The sequence below is a fragment of the Homalodisca vitripennis genome, unplaced genomic scaffold (genome assembly GCF_021130785.1).
Source record: "Homalodisca vitripennis isolate AUS2020 unplaced genomic scaffold, UT_GWSS_2.1 ScUCBcl_6615;HRSCAF=13911, whole genome shotgun sequence".
NCBI classification, from domain to species: Eukaryota; Metazoa; Arthropoda; class Insecta; order Hemiptera; family Cicadellidae; genus Homalodisca; species Homalodisca vitripennis.
This window is the reverse complement of record NW_025782781.1, coordinates 43648-66198: the sequence shown is the minus strand read 5'-3', so window position 1 is coordinate 66198 and position 22551 is coordinate 43648. Positions and strand designations below refer to the sequence as shown.

The 22551-nt window shown below is 30.4% G+C and overlaps 3 protein-coding genes and 3 non-coding genes across 6 annotated transcripts; all 6 read left to right on the top strand.

Moving 5' to 3' along the window:
* Positions 1-1190: 1190 nt before the first annotated feature.
* LOC124373901 (THO complex subunit 4-like) lies at positions 1191-3950 on the top strand. Its single transcript, XM_046832222.1, has 5 exons — positions 1191-1233; positions 2256-2299; positions 2824-2971; positions 3379-3507; positions 3832-3950. The coding sequence occupies exons 1-5, from the start codon at positions 1191-1193 to the stop codon at positions 3948-3950; spliced, it is 483 nt and encodes a 160-aa protein (XP_046688178.1).
* Trnas-uga lies at positions 1776-1846 on the top strand. Its single transcript has one exon. It is a non-coding gene; the product is annotated as a tRNA-Ser (tRNA).
* A 4820-nt stretch (positions 3951-8770) lies between the features above and the next one.
* On the top strand, positions 8771-11529 carry LOC124373900 (THO complex subunit 4-like). Its single transcript, XM_046832221.1, has 5 exons — positions 8771-8813; positions 9834-9877; positions 10402-10549; positions 10957-11085; positions 11411-11529. Exons 1-5 carry the CDS (start codon positions 8771-8773, stop codon positions 11527-11529), a joined length of 483 nt encoding a protein of 160 aa, XP_046688177.1.
* Positions 9356-9426, top strand: Trnas-uga. The gene has a single exon. It is a non-coding gene; the product is annotated as a tRNA-Ser (tRNA).
* A 4782-nt stretch (positions 11530-16311) lies between the features above and the next one.
* On the top strand, positions 16312-19076 carry LOC124373899 (THO complex subunit 4-like). Its single transcript, XM_046832220.1, has 5 exons — positions 16312-16354; positions 17381-17424; positions 17951-18098; positions 18506-18634; positions 18958-19076. The coding sequence occupies exons 1-5, from the start codon at positions 16312-16314 to the stop codon at positions 19074-19076; spliced, it is 483 nt and encodes a 160-aa protein (XP_046688176.1).
* On the top strand, positions 16897-16967 carry Trnas-uga. The gene has a single exon. It is a non-coding gene; the product is annotated as a tRNA-Ser (tRNA).
* Positions 19077-22551: the final 3475 nt, after the last annotated feature.

Here is a 22551-nt window from a genome sequence, read left to right as displayed (position 1 = left end):
TATCTGAATAAATTTAACGCTCATCAGTTATTTTAAAGAAATTATAAATAATAAAATCACCAAACTTACTATTTGTAAACTAATATTTTAAACAGATTATAATAATAGTTTAATTATATTAGGATAGCTATGCAGCTAAAACAATAGTTTTACTGAGTAATTAATAACATTAACAGGATATTTCAATTAATAAGATATGTTAGCTGTAGTGAAGCTGTAAAGACCAGTAGGGTGTAGCCCGAAGAAGTATTTTTTAAATATGAATACATCTTTATGTTAAGCAAGGGGCCTTAATAATGTGTATATACAATCGGTTAGACATACACGGACATACTGTTATAATTTTTTAATAGTATACGCTTTAATATTATTATTAACCATCACGAGATTTTAGCGAATGGGACTGTAATGGTTCCATAGTGGCAATATTGACATTATATTGTCGTTAAACACGTACTCTTTGATAAACAGTGCATATGGTACGTAAGGCAACACTACCACCAATATTAATTTACCATTTCTACCAGAGAATAGTCCTGTTTTGTATATTGAAATTATTATATATTTTATTATTTATTATATATATATATATATATATTTATCAAACAGAGATAAATTTAAAATAATATGTACTATTTGTGATTTTTAAACGAATTAAATTACATTTATTAAACTAGATCAAATGGAGAATAAATAGATTTTATATTCTGATATTTTTTACAATATCAACCTTTATAACTTACGGTCCCCAGTTTTCTTAAATTTTTCATGAGTACAAAAAAATTGCCTATCAAGTAGGAATAAATAATATGACCACTACATTAACACATTTATAATTATGTAGTAGAATAATTAGTTTATTTGCTATAATAATCTACAAACTATATAACACAAAAATACCATGCAATAGCAATGTCCACCACCACAGATCTCTATGTGCACGGGTGGAGGGGGAAAAACTGGTTTTTCTCGATGCGTGACGTCACGGCTGGGATGCGCGCGCCATCTTGTCTTCTAGTTCCCGCCACTCAACTCCATTTCCTTCATACGTTGCTTGGAACTCGTCTGAGTAAGTTCTTGTGCTGATAGGTCGTTGTTGGCTGCCTTTAAGATTTGATTGTTTTTGTGCGTTAGATATTAGAATACTGTTCAAGTTATTGTATTGTTATCAGGATATTGTTTATATAGTGATGGATAAGTTAGAAATGAGTTTGGACGACATAATTAAACAGAGCGAGGAATTTAAGAACAACGCCAGTGGTGGTGGAGGACCCATGAGAAGCAAGAGAGGTAGATTTAGTTCAGCAGCGAGAACTCCCTATTCTCAAGTAAGTACACTTTGTATGTAACAGATTATTTAGAAAGAATTACTAGACTACCTTCCTATTTATATATGTATCCGTAATCAATTAAGAAAATTTTAACGTTTAAGACTAAGTGTGATAAATATTAGGCTTAAATATAGAAATAAAATATTTTGAAGTCTTGGCGAGTCGTAAATAAAAATAGATAGGGCTACGTTAATAGCAAATTTGTTTTAGTTCGGTTGACAAAATTTGTTTTTATTATTATGTTTTACTTGTTAGGCTTTAAATAAAGTAAATTATTAAATATTAAACTATTGTCTCTACGTTTTATAATGATATTATTAGCCTAAACTAAAACAGTGGTTTTAGCACAATACAGTTGTGCTATAGGCGTAGATATTCCTATTTTTTCAGTCGAGCAGATAGCGTATTGGCCAAATACAAAATAATTGAATCGTAAAATGTAAAGGCTCTGTGGTGTAATGGTAGCACATTCACCCTGAAAGTGAGAGATCCGGGTTCGAGTCCCGGCGGAGCAGGTACTCTTTGCGATTCAATGTTTATTGGAAAAAATTAAATTAGGCTATTGCCATTTACACAAATTTGATTAATGAATATATATATATATATATATATATTTATACCTGTAAATTTACCTGTATACATACACAGGAATATTTAAAGGTTTTTCAAAAGAATGGGATACTATAGTTGAGGTTATATCCATTAAATAGTTTAACTTTTGTCTATCTTAAATTTTAGTGCTTATAGATGCTTTTCAAACAATGGAAATTTTTTTTAATAATTCACGGTTTTATTCGTGTATTTACTTTCAGCCTCCTGACGATAGCAACAGCCGTTGGCAGCATGATCTGTATAATGGCCGGACTCTCTACAACAGCAGGGGAGCAGGAGGTCTAAGCATGACAGGAGGTGGTGCAACACTAGTCGTCTCAAACCTGGACTATGGAGTATCAAATTCAGACATGCAGGTAAAAAAAGTTTTATATTTCATATCCGAATACAATTTGTTTTTAAATTCGTGTGTGTGTAAATATTTTACTCTGCTAAATGCTGTAAACGAATTAAGATATAGCTGGTCAAAACAAAAGAATATTATTGTTGTATACTATTGTTGCAACTTTAAACAAAATTTAAAATTAAAGGCGTATATGTTAGATTATTTGTTATATAGGCCCCAATTATTACATTATATATACATTCATATTCATACTATCTTTATACTAATAATACGTCAAATTACATTATACCAAGGCTTAGTAAAAGTACCAATAAGTAGCTTTTTTACACCAGACATTTGAGTTTCTTCTTTATTCTTGTAAAAGTAGATTTTAAATTACAGCTTTATGTAAATTAAAATACATTTGTGTTCATAAAGTATAATAATTTTTAAACCTCTCAATAATTTTATTAATTTTTATGGTGCATTCACAAGAACACATGCACATATTTATATTATTGTTCGTAGTTTTAATAGTTAATACCTTTTTTCCAGAAACTCTTCTCAGAATCTGGTCCTCTACACAGTGCAACGGTTAATTATGACAAGTCTGGTCGCTCCATGGGTTCAGCGTACGTCGTATTTCACCGAAAAGCAGATGCAGTCAAAGCTATGAAACAGTACAACAGCGTTCCTTTAGATGGTGAGTACAGTATGTATAACAGTTAGTTTCATGCTATAATGGGTAGGGAATCAAAGAAAAACCATTTATAAACATTTACTACCGTTGTATTACAAGAAACGCTATACATTTCTCGGATTTGGATATCCTCTTTCTCTTTTTAATTTGTTTAAAGTTCACTTGTAACACAATGAATACATATTATTTAATTTGAACAAAAAGGCTTAAGGCCAATAAGTTATCATCCATAAAAACGTTGATAATTTGGTTAATTACGTGCTGAAGATATGTGTCTAACGCAATCCTTCTCGTGTCAAATCCTGTTTGCATGTTATTATTCACACTGCCTTAAAGTAGTGGATAACATAATCACCGAATATCTTTATTACGTTATAAACCCGTTTACATATTGTGTTGCATATTTACAGGTCGACCCATGCAGATTGAAATAACCACGTCTGATGTTGCCGTTATGAAGGAGCAAGCCAACCGAGTCAGAGAAGGCTTCGCCCGCAGGCCTAGTGCTAGACGTTTTGGCCGCAAAGATGGTGGACGAGGTGAGAAAATTCTTTTAATTAAAATCTTTTTACTTTGACCTTCTACTATTCTATATTGGTATGAAGGGGATAGGTTTCCGTATAACTAATGAAAACTACGGTAGGTAATTATTAAAAATATGGATTTACTTGTATATAAAAGAATTAATGATTGGGAAAAAAAAACTTTAAGATGTAAATTTGTCTTGTCCTTGATGACAAATTCACTCATTTCATCATTCTCATATTAAAGTTGTGTTCCCTTAAAATAATAAATAACTGTATTGAAGTTAATGCGAATTACATCAATAGAAGTTCGCTCAAGTTTGATATTTCCTGTTGCAGGTTTCAAAAGAGGTGGTCATGGCGACGAAAGAGGTGATGGACGAGGAACGAAAAATAAAATCCCAACTGCAGCAGAGTTAGATGCGGAATTAGATGCGTACATCAGCGAAAGAAAGTAATGTAATCTGAACGTAAATGAAGTCTATATATTGTTAATACAAACATGTACAATTTATAGATGTTATTACCAATTTAGTCGACATATTTGTAGTTATAACATGCAAATAGAGGTTATATATGTACATTTGACAACACTATGTCAATAAATAACTCAATTTTGTTAGCTTATCATTAATTTGTTGAATTTTACTCTACATCGGTGGATTGAAAAAATGTGCAATCAGTTCAAATTCAAAATCCCGTTTTGTTGCTTATGGTTTAAATATCATTTTCCGAAATTATTATTAATTATAGCAGTCTGAAAGTATATTTTTTATGTATATATACACTTGTTAAATGAGATATAATTGTCTAGACTATTTTTGTGTAAAAAACCTTGTAGATATAAAATATGATAAAAAGTTTTTAACATGATTGCTGTTGTTCGAACTTTGGTTAGCTTAAGTGAAATATTTGAATGTACATTTTATTGTCCAGATAATTTATTCTATTATTAATAGGTAATAATTGATTTTAATTATTATAGATCACTTTTTAATTAGCATTATAACTTACGTAGAACAATATGTTAAATTTACACATTATATCTACTAAATAACATGTTGTGGCCATTATTATTTACTTAGATTTGTTACATTGCATGTTTTTGTTGATACGGATAATTGATATTAACAGATTTTTAAATAATTATAAGAAATCTGTTACATTTAAAAAACCGAAAATACTTTTGTGTGTGCATATTATAATGTTCAATAACTAATAAAATTTATGTTTAAACTACAATTTGAACCGCAATGAAGTAGTACCTTAATGGAAATATTTTATTTACAGAAAATTATCTTGACTAGACAACGTGTAGTTTTATTTTATTTGTTAGTCATGTATTGTTCCTTTATAGGATACGGGTTGTTCTTGAAGTTCGCTAATGGCTTTTTATGTGTGTTTGTAATTGTACGATTATGCGTTTGTTTATTATAGTAACAACTCTTTTGACAGTTCAAGATTTATTATACATTGTTATGCATGTACATATTTCATTTTATATATACGAACGCTCAGCTAACATGTTAAAAATACGAAATTCATCGCGTGTATAACTCCACTAAAACATGTATATATGTACATAGAATAATTTTTATTTGTTTCAAATCATATTGTTTTATTTACTGTTTTGACAAAAAATGTATTGTAATAATCCTGTATTTCACAATTTGTTATTAGATTAAAAGAGGTGTCTCATATTTAGAAAAACTTAATAAATTAAAAAAGGTTTTATCTAAACTGTGTTGTTACTTTTACCTTGTGTGTATTTTATATAAGGGGTGAGCACTTTCCAATTGATAATATCAGGTATTTTTGAAATTTGAAAATTTATTACTGCTTGTTCTTAAATAGTTTTTCAAACGTAAAAATTTATTTTTAAATTGAAAATTTTATTATTATTCTCATTGTATTATCCAATCTAAAGAACTGGTACTTATTTTGGGACAAATATAATTGACATCATAAATAAAAAGTTTTATTTAAAAATATGGTTCTATTTTAAGATATTACGTATTTTAATAAGATATTATGATAAGATATAAGAAAATTTTAAAGAAATTAAATTATGGTATCCATTTAATACGCATATTGAGAGTAATATATGAACATTTCTTACCATTAAATAATTCTAAACATCTTGACAAGACATAAATACATTGTACAACCTTGGCTGTTACGAGAACAATATAAAGTTTATGATTAATTTCTATTACTATGCTTGGTTCAAAATACATTTTAAGACTGTATGGACTCAACAGATACTTTTTAATATTATTTGTAAAGTAATGGTTATGTTATTTTGTTAAGATAAAAGTTAAATTTAAAAAATTTCATAGTAATTTAGTTTTTTGGTTGAACATCAGGAAAACCATACAGGGGGTGGAAAAGCCTGTCAGTCTAACAAAATCTTGAAAAAAGAACATAACTATACATTGCTTAATTTCCACACAATGAACACCAAGTTGGATTATGTTGCATGTCTCACTCCATGGAATTTGGATAAATGTGAGCAATCGTTTATATAATGGTTTTATGGGTATCTATGATGGCATTTCTTTGAAGCCCGATAGCGGAAGAACCGTTAGAGCTAGCTTGAATTTGAGAAAAAATCGTTAGTCGGGACTGACATAAGCCCCATCCCGCGAATTTCATGGTAGAAGAATTCCTGATTAAATTAAACCCTCGATCAACTTAATAATCTGATAAAGGTAGTTTTTATTTTGTTTACACTTAACAATTCACCATAGCTGGCCAGTGCAGTATTTTCTCCCAAGCTCTTTACTGCCTAAACCAGAGGTCGTAGATAAAACCCGACAGCAGAATCCTACTTCAATTTTAAATTGTATACAAGAAAGTTCCAATTTATTAACCCCCGGTAACACTAACCCCCCATGGGAATTTCCTTGCATGACTAGATAACCTCCTGAGGAAATTAAACCCCCCTGATGTCTTAACCCCCCGTAACATTAACCCCCCTGTGAATTTCCTGGCATGACTACATTAACTCCTGAGCAAATTAAACCTCCTAAAAAAACTTAAAAATACTGACTTAAGATAGGTATGTATTATATTTATACTAAAAAAAATCACGATGCTGACCAGTGCAGACTTTCCTTCCATGCTCTTTACCGACTAAACCAGAGCTCGTAACTCAAATCTGAGGCCACAATCGAAAGTCAAAATTAAATTTCCGACAGGAAAGGTTCAGTGACTTTTTCTCGTATCTCCAACGGTTAAACCACAAAACGCCCTCAAACTCAAAAGTTTGGTTAAAATTAAACACTCCATTTTCCACTTCCTGGCAAACCTAATCTCGGACTGTAGTTGTCGCCAAAACCAGACAAAGCGGTAGCGGCTCCTCGGGGTGTATTGTTCTCATTTGGTTACCGCGCCGCACCCTTCCTGGAATCTAACGGGACTTATATCTAACCAGTCAAGTGTGTGTGGTACTTTGGGTACAAAGTTAGACAGTAATCTGGAGGGATTTATTGCACAGATGTCATGTCTAAATTTCAGAGTATGTTCACCTACACAAAATATTTTTAACTTAAATTGTTTTTTATAATACGATTAAAGACTAAGTGAACGAGAGACAGTTTTGTCTTGAAAGTATTAGCAACTGCTAAATAAATGCTAGAACACATTTTATGCGTAATTATTTTGTAAAAGTATTTAGGCTGTATTATTTTCAATGTGATTACAGAAGAGCATGACAAGTTTGGACGTACTACTACTTGTGTTTTCCGGAAATTATCAATTTCAATTCGTTTCTTGATACTTTATCGATGTTTTACGCTTCAGAATCACAGCAACAAATTTATGAAAGACTCTGCTAGACCAAATTCCAGATATTTCTAGATTCTATCCCTCTAAACGGCAGTTGTGATAATAACATTTATACAAGGTTTTTAAAAGTTAAAAAGTAACTCTGTTTGTTGTTGATATCCACATTACTGTATTGACTGAGCACTGCGTACTTAATTATTTGCCATAACGTATTGTTAAAAATATAATTTTCTTTGAATTTAAAATTTCTTATCTGAATAAATTTAACGCTCATCAGTTATTTTAAAGAAATTATAAATAATAAAATCACCAAACTTACTATTTGTAAACTAATATTTTAAACAGATTATAATAATAGTTTAATTATATTAGGATAGCTATGCAGCTAAAACAATAGTTTTACTGAGTAATTAATAACATTAACAGGATATTTCAATTAATAAGATATGTTAGCTGTAGTGAAGCTGTAAAGACCAGTAGGGTGTAGCCCGAAGAAGTATTTTTTAAATATGAATACATCTTTATGTTAAGCAAGGGGCCTTAATAATGTGTATATACAATCGGTTAGACATACACGGACATACTGTTATAATTTTTTAATAGTATACGCTTTAATATTATTATTAACCATCACGAGATTTTAGCGAATGGGACTGTAATGGTTCCATAGTGGCAATATTGACATTATATTGTCGTTAAACACGTACTCTTTGATAAACAGTGCATATGGTACGTAAGGCAACACTACCACCAATATTAATTTACCATTTCTACCAGAGAATAGTCCTGTTTTGTATATTGAAATTATTATATATTTTATTATTTATTATATATATATATATATATATATATATATATATATATATATATATATATATATATATATATATATATATATTTATCAAACAGAGATAAATTTAAAATAATATGTACTATTTGTGATTTTTAAACGAATTAAATTACATTTATTAAACTAGATCAAATGGAGAATAAATAGATTTTATATTCTGATATTTTTTACAATATCAACCTTTATAACTTACGGTCCCCAGTTTTCTTAAATTTTTCATGAGTACAAAAAAATTGCCTATCAAGTAGGAATAAATAATATGACCACTACATTAACACATTTATAATTATGTAGTAGAATAATTAGTTTATTTGCTATAATAATCTACAAACTATATAACACAAAAATACCATGCAATAGCAATGTCCACCACCACAGATCTCTATGTGCACGGGTGGAGGGGGAAAACTGGTTTTTCTCGATGCGTGACGTCACGGCTGGGATGCGCGCGCCATCTTGTCTTCTAGTTCCCGCCACTCAACTCCATTTCCTTCATACGTTGCTTGGAACTCGTCTGAGTAAGTTCTTGTGCTGATAGGTCGTTGTTGGCTGCCTTTAAGATTTGATTGTTTTTGTGCGTTAGATATTAGAATACTGTTCAAGTTATTGTATTGTTATCAGGATATTGTTTATATAGTGATGGATAAGTTAGAAATGAGTTTGGACGACATAATTAAACAGAGCGAGGAATTTAAGAACAACGCCAGTGGTGGTGGAGGACCCATGAGAAGCAAGAGAGGTAGATTTAGTTCAGCAGCGAGAACTCCCTATTCTCAAGTAAGTACACTTTGTATGTAACAGATTATTTAGAAAGAATTACTAGACTACCTTCCTATTTATATATGTATCCGTAATCAATTAAGAAAATTTTAACGTTTAAGACTAAGTGTGATAAATATTAGGCTTAAATATAGAAATAAAATATTTTGAAGTCTTGGCGAGTCGTAAATAAAAATAGATAGGGCTACGTTAATAGCAAATTTGTTTTAGTTCGGTTGACAAAATTTGTTTTTATTATTATGTTTTACTTGTTAGGCTTTAAATAAAGTAAATTATTAAATATTAAACTATTGTCTCTACGTTTTATAATGATATTATTAGCCTAAACTAAAACAGTGGTTTTAGCACAATACAGTTGTGCTATAGGCGTAGATATTCCTATTTTTTCAGTCGAGCAGATAGCGTATTGGCCAAATACAAAATAATTGAATCGTAAAATGTAAAGGCTCTGTGGTGTAATGGTAGCACATTCACCCTGAAAGTGAGAGATCCGGGTTCGAGTCCCGGCGGAGCAGGTACTCTTTGCGATTCAATGTTTATTGGAAAAAATTAAATTAGGCTATTGCCATTTACACAAATTTGATTAATGAATATATATATATATATATATATTTATACCTGTAAATTTACCTGTATACATACACAGGAATATTTAAAGGTTTTTCAAAAGAATGGGATACTATAGTTGAGGTTATATCCATTAAATAGTTTAACTTTTGTCTATCTTAAATTTTAGTGCTTATAGATGCTTTTCAAACAATGGAAATTTTTTTAAATAATTCACGGTTTTATTCGTGTATTTACTTTCAGCCTCCTGACGATAGCAACAGCCGTTGGCAGCATGATCTGTATAATGGCCGGACTCTCTACAACAGCAGGGGAGCAGGAGGTCTAAGCATGACAGGAGGTGGTGCAACACTAGTCGTCTCAAACCTGGACTATGGAGTATCAAATTCAGACATGCAGGTAAAAAAAGTTTTATATTTCATATCCGAATACAATTTGTTTTTAAATTCGTGTGTGTGTAAATATTTTACTCTGCTAAATGCTGTAAACGAATTAAGATATAGCTGGTCAAAACAAAAGAATATTATTGTTGTATACTATTGTTGCAACTTTAAACAAAATTTAAAATTAAAGGCGTATATGTTAGATTATTTGTTATATAGGCCCCAATTATTACATTATATATACATTCATATTCATACTATCTTTATACTAATAATACGTCAAATTACATTATACCAAGGCTTAGTAAAAGTACCAATAAGTAGCTTTTTTACACCAGACATTTGAGTTTCTTCTTTATTCTTGTAAAAGTAGATTTTAAATTACAGCTTTATGTAAATTAAAATACATTTGTGTTCATAAAGTATAATAATTTTTAAACCTCTCAATAATTTTATTAATTTTTATGGTGCATTCACAAGAACACATGCACATATTTATATTATTGTTCGTAGTTTTAATAGTTAATACCTTTTTTCCAGAAACTCTTCTCAGAATCTGGTCCTCTACACAGTGCAACGGTTAATTATGACAAGTCTGGTCGCTCCATGGGTTCAGCGTACGTCGTATTTCACCGAAAAGCAGATGCAGTCAAAGCTATGAAACAGTACAACAGCGTTCCTTTAGATGGTGAGTACAGTATGTATAACAGTTAGTTTCATGCTATAATGGGTAGGGAATCAAAGAAAAACCATTTATAAACATTTACTACCGTTGTATTACAAGAAACGCTATACATTTCTCGGATTTGGATATCCTCTTTCTCTTTTTAATTTGTTTAAAGTTCACTTGTAACACAATGAATACATATTATTTAATTTGAACAAAAAGGCTTAAGGCCAATAAGTTATCATCCATAAAAACGTTGATAATTTGGTTAATTACGTGCTGAAGATATGTGTCTAACGCAATCCTTCTCGTGTCAAATCCTGTTTGCATGTTATTATTCACACTGCCTTAAAGTAGTGGATAACATAATCACCGAATATCTTTATTACGTTATAAACCCGTTTACATATTGTGTTGCATATTTACAGGTCGACCCATGCAGATTGAAATAACCACGTCTGATGTTGCCGTTATGAAGGAGCAAGCCAACCGAGTCAGAGAAGGCTTCGCCCGCAGGCCTAGTGCTAGACGTTTTGGCCGCAAAGATGGTGGACGAGGTGAGAAAATTCTTTTAATTAAAATCTTTTTACTTTGACCTTCTACTATTCTATATTGGTATGAAGGGGATAGGTTTCCGTATAACTAATGAAAACTACGGTAGGTAATTATTAAAAATATGGATTTACTTGTATATAAAAGAATTAATGATTGGGAAAAAAAAAACTTTAAGATGTAAATTTGTCTTGTCCTTGATGACAAATTCACTCATTTCATCATTCTCATATTAAAGTTGTGTTCCCTTAAAATAATAAATAACTGTATTGAAGTTAATGCGAATTACATCAATAGAAGTTCGCTCAAGTTTGATATTTCCTGTTGCAGGTTTCAAAAGAGGTGGTCATGGCGACGAAAGAGGTGATGGACGAGGAACGAAAAATAAAATCCCAACTGCAGCAGAGTTAGATGCGGAATTAGATGCGTACATCAGCGAAAGAAAGTAATGTAATCTGAACGTAAATGAAGTCTATATATTGTTAATACAAACATGTACAATTTATAGATGTTATTACCAATTTAGTCGACATATTTGTAGTTATAACATGCAAATAGAGGTTATATATGTACATTTGACAACACTATGTCAATAAATAACTCAATTTTGTTAGCTTATCATTAATTTGTTGAATTTTACTCTACATCGGTGGATTGAAAAAATGTGCAATCAGTTCAAATTCAAAATCCCGTTTTGTTGCTTATGGTTTAAATATCATTTTCCGAAATTATTATTAATTATAGCAGTCTGAAAGTATATTTTTTATGTATATATACACTTGTTAAATGAGATATAATTGTCTAGACTATTTTTGTGTAAAAAACCTTGTAGATATAAAATATGATAAAAAGTTTTTAACATGATTGCTGTTGTTCGAACTTTGGTTAGCTTAAGTGAAATATTTGAATGTACATTTTATTGTCCAGATAATTTATTCTATTATTAATAGGTAATAATTGATTTTAATTATTATAGATCACTTTTTAATTAGCATTATAACTTACGTAGAACAATATGTTAAATTTACACATTATATCTACTAAATAACATGTTGTGGCCATTATTATTTACTTAGATTTGTTACATTGCATGTTTTTGTTGATACGGATAATTGATATTAACAGATTTTTAAATAATTATAAGAAATCTGTTACATTTAAAAAACCGAAAATACTTTTGTGTGTGCATATTATAATGTTCAATAACTAATAAAATTTATGTTTAAACTACAATTTGAACCGCAATGAAGTAGTACCTTAATGGAAATATTTTATTTACAGAAAATTATCTTGACTAGACAACGTGTAGTTTTATTTTATTTGTTAGTCATGTATTGTTCCTTTATAGGATACGGGTTGTTCTTGAAGTTCGCTAATGGCTTTTTATGTGTGTTTGTAATTGTACGATTATGCGTTTGTTTATTATAGTAACAACTCTTTTGACAGTTCAAGATTTATTATACATTGTTATGCATGTACATATTTCATTTTATATATACGAACGCTCAGCTAACATGTTAAAAATACGAAATTCATCGCGTGTATAACTCCACTAAAACATGTATATATGTACATAGAATAATTTTTATTTGTTTCAAATCATATTGTTTTATTTACTGTTTTGACAAAAAATGTATTGTAATAATCCTGTATTTCACAATTTGTTATTAGATTAAAAGAGGTGTCTCATATTTAGAAAAACTTAATAAATTAAAAAAGGTTTTATCTAAACTGTGTTGTTACTTTTACCTTGTGTGTATTTTATATAAGGGGTGAGCACTTTCCAATTGATAATATCAGGTATTTTTGAAATTTGAAAATTTATTACTGCTTGTTCTTAAATAGTTTTTCAAACGTAAAAATTTATTTTTAAATTGAAAATTTTATTATTATTCTCATTGTATTATCCAATCTAAAGAACTGGTACTTATTTTGGGACAAATATAATTGACATCATAAATAAAAAGTTTTATTTAAAAATATGGTTCTATTTTAAGATATTACGTATTTTAATAAGATATTATGATAAGATATAAGAAAATTTTAAAGAAATTAAATTATGGTATCCATTTAATACGCATATTGAGAGTAATATATGAAAATTTCATACCATTAAATAATTCTAAACATCTTGACAAGACATAAATACATTGTACAACCTTGGCTGTTACGAGAACAATATAAAGTTTATGATTAATTTCTATTACTATGCTTGGTTCAAAATACATTTTAAGACTGTATGGACTCAACAGATACTTTTTAATATTATTTGTAAAGTAATGGTTATTTTATTTTGTTAAGATAAAAGTTAAATTTAAAAAATTTCATAGTAATTTAGTTTTTTGGTTGAACATCAGGAAAACCATACAGGGGGTGGAAAAGCCTGTCAGTCTAACAAAATCTTGAAAAAAGAACATAACTATACATTGCTTAATTTCCACACAATGAACATCAAGTTGGATTATGTTGCATGTCTCACTCCATGGAATTTGGATAAATGTGAGCAATCGTTTATATAATGGTTTTATGGGTATCTATGATGGCATTTCTTTGAAGCCCGATAGCGGGAGAACCGTTAGAGCTAGCTTGAATTTGAGAAAAAATCGTTAGTCGGGACTGACATAAGCCCCATCCCGCGAATTTCATGGTAGAAGAATTCCTGATTAAATTAAACCCCCGATCAACTTAATAATCTGATAAAGGTAGTTTTTATTTTGTTTACACTTAACAATTCACCATAGCTGGCCAGTGCAGTATTTTCTCCCAAGCTCTTTACTGCCTAAACCAGAGGTCGTAGATAAAACCCGACAGCAGAATCCTACTTCAATTTTAAATTGTATACAAGAAAGTTCCAATTTATTAACCCCCGGTAACACTAACCCCCCATGGGAATTTCCTTGCATGACTAGATAACCTCCTGAGGAAATTAAACCCCCCTGATGTCTTAACCCCCCGTAACATTAACCCCCCTGTGAATTTCCTGGCATGACTACATTAACTCCTGAGCAAATTAAACCTCCTAAAAAAACTTAAAAATACTGACTTAAGATAGGTATGTATTATATTTATACTAAAAAAAATCACGATGCTGACCAGTGCAGACTTTCCTTCCATGCTCTTTACCGACTAAACCAGAGCTCGTAACTCAAATCTGAGGCCACAATCGAAAGTCAAAATTAAATTTCCGACAGGAAAGGTTCAGTGACTTTTTCTCGTATCTCCAACGGTTAAACCACAAAACGCCCTCAAACTCAAAAGTTTGGTTAAAATTAAACACTCCATTTTCCACTTCCTGGCAAACCTAATCTCGGACTGTAGTTGTCGCCAAAACCAGACAAAGCGGTAGCGGCTCCTCGGGGTGTATTGTTCTCATTTGGTTACCGCGCCGCACCCTTCCTGGAATCTAACGGGACTTATATCTAACCAGTCAAGTGTGTGTGGTACTTTGGGTACAAAGTTAGACAGTAATCTGGAGGGATTTATTGCACAGATGTCATGTCTAAATTTCAGAGTATGTTCACCTACACAAAATATTTTTAACTTAAATTGTTTTTTATAATACGATTAAAGACTAAGTGAACGAGAGACAGTTTTGTCTTGAAAGTATTAGCAACTGCTAAATAAATGCTAGAACACATTTTATGCGTAATTATTTTGTAAAAGTATTTAGGCTGTATTATTTTCAATGTGATTACAGAAGAGCATGACAAGTTTGGACGTACTACTACTTGTGTTTTCCGGAAATTATCAATTTCAATTCGTTTCTTGATACTTTATCGATGTTTTACGCTTCAGAATCACAGCAACAAATTTATGAAAGACTCTGCTAGACCAAATTCCAGATATTTCTAGATTCTATCCCTCTAAACGGCAGTTGTGATAATAACATTTATACAAGGTTTTTAAAAGTTAAAAAGTAACTCTGTTTGTTGTTGATATCCACATTACTGTATTGACTGAGCACTGCGTACTTAATTATTTGCCATAACGTATTGTTAAAAATATAATTTTCTTTGAATTTAAAATTTCTTATCTGAATAAATTTAACGCTCATCAGTTATTTTAAAGAAATTATAAATAATAAAATCACCAAACTTACTATTTGTAAACTAATATTTTAAACAGATTATAATAATAGTTTAATTATATTAGGATAGCTATGCAGCTAAAACAATAGTTTTACTGAGTAATTAATAACATTAACAGGATATTTCAATTAATAAGATATGTTAGCTGTAGTGAAGCTGTAAAGACCAGTAGGGTGTAGCCCGAAGAAGTATTTTTTAAATATGAATACATCTTTATGTTAAGCAAGGGGCCTTAATAATGTGTATATACAATCGGTTAGACATACACGGACATACTGTTATAATTTTTTAATAGTATACGCTTTAATATTATTATTAACCATCACGAGATTTTAGCGAATGGGACTGTAATGGTTCCATAGTGGCAATATTGACATTATATTGTCGTTAAACACGTACTCTTTGATAAACAGTGCATATGGTACGTAAGGCAACACTACCACCAATATTAATTTACCATTTCTACCAGAGAATAGTCCTGTTTTGTATATTGAAATTATTATATATTTTATTATTTATTATATATATATATATATATATATATATATATATTTATCAAACAGAGATAAATTTAAAATAATATGTACTATTTGTGATTTTTAAACGAATTAAATTACATTTATTAAACTAGATCAAATGGAGAATAAATAGATTTTATATTCTGATATTTTTTACAATATCAACCTTTATAACTTACGGTCCCCAGTTTTCTTAAATTTTTCATGAGTACAAAAAAATTGCCTATCAAGTAGGAATAAATAATATGACCACTACATTAACACATTTATAATTATGTAGTAGAATAATTAGTTTATTTGCTATAATAATCTACAAACTATATAACACAAAAATACCATGCAATAGCAATGTCCACCACCACAGATCTCTATGTGCACGGGTGGAGGGGGAAAACTGGTTTTTCTCGATGCGTGACGTCACGGCTGGGATGCGCGCGCCATCTTGTCTTCTAGTTCCCGCCACTCAACTCCATTTCCTTCATACGTTGCTTGGAACTCGTCTGAGTAAGTTCTTGTGCTGATAGGTCGTTGTTGGCTGCCTTTAAGATTTGATTGTTTTTGTGCGTTAGATATTAGAATACTGTTCAAGTTATTGTATTGTTATCAGGATATTGTTTATATAGTGATGGATAAGTTAGAAATGAGTTTGGACGACATAATTAAACAGAGCGAGGAATTTAAGAACAACGCCAGTGGTGGTGGAGGACCCATGAGAAGCAAGAGAGGTAGATTTAGTTCAGCAGCGAGAACTCCCTATTCTCAAGTAAGTACACTTTGTATGTAACAGATTATTTAGAAAGAATTACTAGACTACCTTCCTATTTATATATGTATCCGTAATCAATTAAGAAAATTTTAACGTTTAAGACTAAGTGTGATAAATATTAGGCTTAAATATAGAAATAAAATATTTTGAAGTCTTGGCGAGTCGTAAATAAAAATAGATAGGGCTACGTTAATAGCAAATTTGTTTTAGTTCGGTTGACAAAATTTGTTTTTATTATTATGTTTTACTTGTTAGGCTTTAAATAAAGTAAATTATTAAATATTAAACTATTGTCTCTACGTTTTATAATGATATTATTAGCCTAAACTAAAACAGTGGTTTTAGCACAATACAGTTGTGCTATAGGCGTAGATATTCCTATTTTTTCAGTCGAGCAGATAGCGTATTGGCCAAATACAAAATAATTGAATCGTAAAATGTAAAGGCTCTGTGGTGTAATGGTAGCACATTCACCCTGAAAGTGAGAGATCCGGGTTCGAGTCCCGGCGGAGCAGGTACTCTTTGCGATTCAATGTTTATTGGAAAAAATTAAATTAGGCTATTGCCATTTACACAAATTTGATTAATGAATATATATATATATATATATATATATATTTATACCTGTAAATTTACCTGTATACATACACAGGAATATTTAAAGGTTTTTCAAAAGAATGGGATACTATAGTTGAGGTTATATCCATTAAATAGTTTAACTTTTGTCTATCTTAAATTTTAGTGCTTATAGATGCTTTTCAAACAATGGAAATTTTTTTAAATAATTCACGGTTTTATTCGTGTATTTACTTTCAGCCTCCTGACGATAGCAACAGCCGTTGGCAGCATGATCTGTATAATGGCCGGACTCTCTACAACAGCAGGGGAGCAGGAGGTCTAAGCATGACAGGAGGTGGTGCAACACTAGTCGTCTCAAACCTGGACTATGGAGTATCAAATTCAGACATGCAGGTAAAAAAAGTTTTATATTTCATATCCGAATACAATTTGTTTTTAAATTCGTGTGTGTGTGTAAATATTTTACTCTGCTAAATGCTGTAAACGAATTAAGATATAGCTGGTCAAAACAAAAGAATATTATTGTTGTATACTATTGTTGCAACTTTAAACAAAATTTAAAATTAAAGGCGTATATGTTAGATTATTTGTTATATAGGCCCCAATTATTACATTATATATACATTCATATTCATACTATCTTTATACTAATAATACGTCAAATTACATTATACCAAGGCTTAGTAAAAGTACCAATAAGTAGCTTTTTTACACCAGACATTTGAGTTTCTTCTTTATTCTTGTAAAAGTAGATTTTAAATTACAGCTTTATGTAAATTAAAATACATTTGTGTTCATAAAGTATAATAATTTTTAAACCTCTCAATAATTTTATTAATTTTTATGGTGCATTCACAAGAACACATGCACATATTTATATTATTGTTCGTAGTTTTAATAGTTAATACCTTTTTTCCAGAAACTCTTCTCAGAATCTGGTCCTCTACACAGTGCAACGGTTAATTATGACAAGTCTGGTCGCTCCATGGGTTCAGCGTACGTCGTATTTCACCGAAAAGCAGATGCAGTCAAAGCTATGAAACAGTACAACAGCGTTCCTTTAGATGGTGAGTACAGTATGTATAACAGTTAGTTTCATGCTATAATGGGTAGGGAATCAAAGAAAAACCATTTATAAACATTTACTACCGTTGTATTACAAGAAACGCTATACATTTCTCGGATTTGGATATCCTCTTTCTCTTTTTAATTTGTTTAAAGTTCACTTGTAACACAATGAATACATATTATTTAATTTGAACAAAAAGGCTTAAGGCCAATAAGTTATCATCCATAAAAACGTTGATAATTTGGTTAATTACGTGCTGAAGATATGTGTCTAACGCAATCCTTCTCGTGTCAAATCCTGTTTGCATGTTATTATTCACACTGCCTTAAAGTAGTGGATAACATAATCACCGAATATCTTTATTACGTTATAAACCCGTTTACATATTGTGTTGCATATTTACAGGTCGACCCATGCAGATTGAAATAACCACGTCTGATGTTGCCGTTATGAAGGAGCAAGCCAACCGAGTCAGAGAAGGCTTCGCCCGCAGGCCTAGTGCTAGACGTTTTGGCCGCAAAGATGGTGGACGAGGTGAGAAAATTCTTTTAATTAAAATCTTTTTACTTTGACCTTCTACTATTCTATATTGGTATGAAGGGGATAGGTTTCCGTATAACTAATGAAAACTACGGTAGGTAATTATTAAAAATATGGATTTACTTGTATATAAAAGAATTAATGATTGGGAAAAAAAACTTTAAGATGTAAATTTGTCTTGTCCTTGATGACAAATTCACTCATTTCATCATTCTCATATTAAAGTTGTGTTCCCTTAAAATAATAAATAACTGTATTGAAGTTAATGCGAATTACATCAATAGAAGTTCGCTCAAGTTTGATATTTCCTGTTGCAGGTTTCAAAAGAGGTGGTCATGGCGACGAAAGAGGTGATGGACGAGGAACGAAAAATAAAATCCCAACTGCAGCAGAGTTAGATGCGGAATTAGATGCGTACATCAGCGAAAGAAAGTAATGTAATCTGAACGTAAATGAAGTCTATATATTGTTAATACAAACATGTACAATTTATAGATGTTATTACCAATTTAGTCGACATATTTGTAGTTATAACATGCAAATAGAGGTTATATATGTACATTTGACAACACTATGTCAATAAATAACTCAATTTTGTTAGCTTATCATTAATTTGTTGAATTTTACTCTACATCGGTGGATTGAAAAAATGTGCAATCAGTTCAAATTCAAAATCCCGTTTTGTTGCTTATGGTTTAAATATCATTTTCCGAAATTATTATTAATTATAGCAGTCTGAAAGTATATTTTTTATGTATATATACACTTGTTAAATGAGATATAATTGTCTAGACTATTTTTGTGTAAAAAACCTTGTAGATATAAAATATGATAAAAAGTTTTTAACATGATTGCTGTTGTTCGAACTTTGGTTAGCTTAAGTGAAATATTTGAATGTACATTTTATTGTCCAGATAATTTATTCTATTATTAATAGGTAATAATTGATTTTAATTATTATAGATCACTTTTTAATTAGCATTATAACTTACGTAGAACAATATGTTAAATTTACACATTATATCTACTAAATAACATGTTGTGGCCATTATTATTTACTTAGATTTGTTACATTGCATGTTTTTGTTGATACGGATAATTGATATTAACAGATTTTTAAATAATTATAAGAAATCTGTTACATTTAAAAAACCGAAAATACTTTTGTGTGTGCATATTATAATGTTCAATAACTAATAAAATTTATGTTTAAACTACAATTTGAACCGCAATGAAGTAGTACCTTAATGGAAATATTTTATTTACAGAAAATTATCTTGACTAGACAACGTGTAGTTTTATTTTATTTGTTAGTCATGTATTGTTCCTTTATAGGATACGGGTTGTTCTTGAAGTTCGCTAATGGCTTTTTATGTGTGTTTGTAATTGTACGATTATGCGTTTGTTTATTATAGTAACAACTCTTTTGACAGTTCAAGATTTATTATACATTGTTATGCATGTACATATTTCATTTTATATATACGAACGCTCAGCTAACATGTTAAAAATACGAAATTCATCGCGTGTATAACTCCACTAAAACATGTATATATGTACATAGAATAATTTTTATTTGTTTCAAATCATATTGTTTTATTTACTGTTTTGACAAAAAATGTATTGTAATAATCCTGTATTTCACAATTTGTTATTAGATTAAAAGAGGTGTCTCATATTTAGAAAAACTTAATAAATTAAAAAAGGTTTTATCTAAACTGTGTTGTTACTTTTACCTTGTGTGTATTTTATATAAGGGGTGAGCACTTTCCAATTGATAATATCAGGTATTTTTGAAATTTGAAAATTTATTACTGCTTGTTCTTAAATAGTTTTTCAAACGTAAAAATTTATTTTTAAATTGAAAATTTTATTATTATTCTCATTGTATTATCCAATCTAAAGAACTGGTACTTATTTTGGGACAAATATAATTGACATCATAAATAAAAAGTTTTATTTAAAAATATGGTTCTATTTTAAGATATTACGTATTTTAATAAGATATTATGATAAGATATAAGAAAATTTTAAAGAAATTAAATTATGGTATCCATTTAATACGCATATTGAGAGTAATATATGAAAATTTCATACCATTAAATAATTCTAAACATCTTGACAAGACATAAATACGTTGTACAACCTTGGCTGTTACGAGAACAATATAAAGTTTATGATTAATTTCTATTACTATGCTTGGTTCAAAATACATTTTAAGACTGTATGGACTCAACAGATACTTTTTAATATTATTTGTAAAGTAATGGTTATTTTATTTTGTTAAGATAAAAGTTAAATTTAAAAAATTTCATAGTAATTTAGTTTTTTGGTTGAACATCAGGAAAACCATACAGGGGGTGGAAAAGCCTGTCAGTCTAACAAAATCTTGAAAAAAGAACATAACTATACATTGCTTAATTTCCACACAATGAACATCAAGTTGGATTATGTTGCATGTCTCACTCCATGGAATTTGGATAAATGTGAGCAATCGTTTATATAATGGTTTTATGGGTATCTATGATGGCATTTCTTTGAAGCCCGATAGCGGGAGAACCGTTAGAGCTAGCTTGAATTTGAGAAAAAATCGTTAGTCGGGACTGACATAAGCCCCATCCCGCGAATTTCATGGTAGAAGAATTCCTGATTAAATTAAACCCCCGATCAACTTAATAATCTGATAAAGGTAGTTTTTATTTTGTTTACACTTAACAATTCACCATAGCTGGCCAGTGCAGTATTTTCTCCCAAGCTCTTTACTGCCTAAACCAGAGGTCGTAGATAAAACCCGACAGCAGAATCCTACTTCAATTTTAAATTGTATACAAGAAAGTTCCAATTTATTAACCCCCGGTAACACTAACCCCCCATGGGAATTTCCTTGCATGACTAGATAACCTCCTGAGGAAATTAAACCCCCCTGATGTCTTAACCCCCCGTAACATTAACCCCCCTGTGAATTTCCTGGCATGACTACATTAACTCCTGAGCAAATTAAACCTCCTAAAAAAACTTAAAAATACTGACTTAAGATAGGTATGTATTATATTTATACTAAAAAAAATCACGATGCTGACCAGTGCAGACTTTCCTTCCATGCTCTTTACCGACTAAACCAGAGCTCGTAACTCAAATCTGAGGCCACAATCGAAAGTCAAAATTAAATTTCCGACAGGAAAGGTTCAGTGACTTTTTCTCGTATCTCCAACGGTTAAACCACAAAACGCCCTCAAACTCAAAAGTTTGGTTAAAATTAAACACTCCATTTTCCACTTCCTGGCAAACCTAATCTCGGACTGTAGTTGTCGCCAAAACCAGACAAAGCGGTAGCGGCTCCTCGGGGTGTATTGTTCTCATTTGGTTACCGCGCCGCACCCTTCCTGGAATCTAACGGGACTTATATCTAACCAGTCAAGTGTGTGTGGTACTTTGGGTACAAAGTTAGACAGTAATCTGGAGGGATTTATTGCACAGATGTCATGTCTAAATTTCAGAGTATGTTCACCTACACAAAATATTTTTAACTTAAATTGTTTTTTATAATACGATTAAAGACTAAGTGAACGAGAGACAGTTTTGTCTTGAAAGTATTAGCAACTGCTAAATAAATGCTAGAACACATTTTATGCGTAATTATTTTGTAAAAGTATTTAGGCTGTATTATTTTCAATGTGATTACAGAAGAGCATGACAAGTTTGGACGTACTACTACTTGTGTTTTCCGGAAATTATCAATTTCAATTCGTTTCTTGATACTTTATCGATGTTTTACGCTTCAGAATCACAGCAACAAATTTATGAAAGACTCTGCTAGACCAAATTCCAGATATTTCTAGATTCTATCCCTCTAAACGGCAGTTGTGATAATAACATTTATACAAGGTTTTTAAAAGTTAAAAAGTAACTCT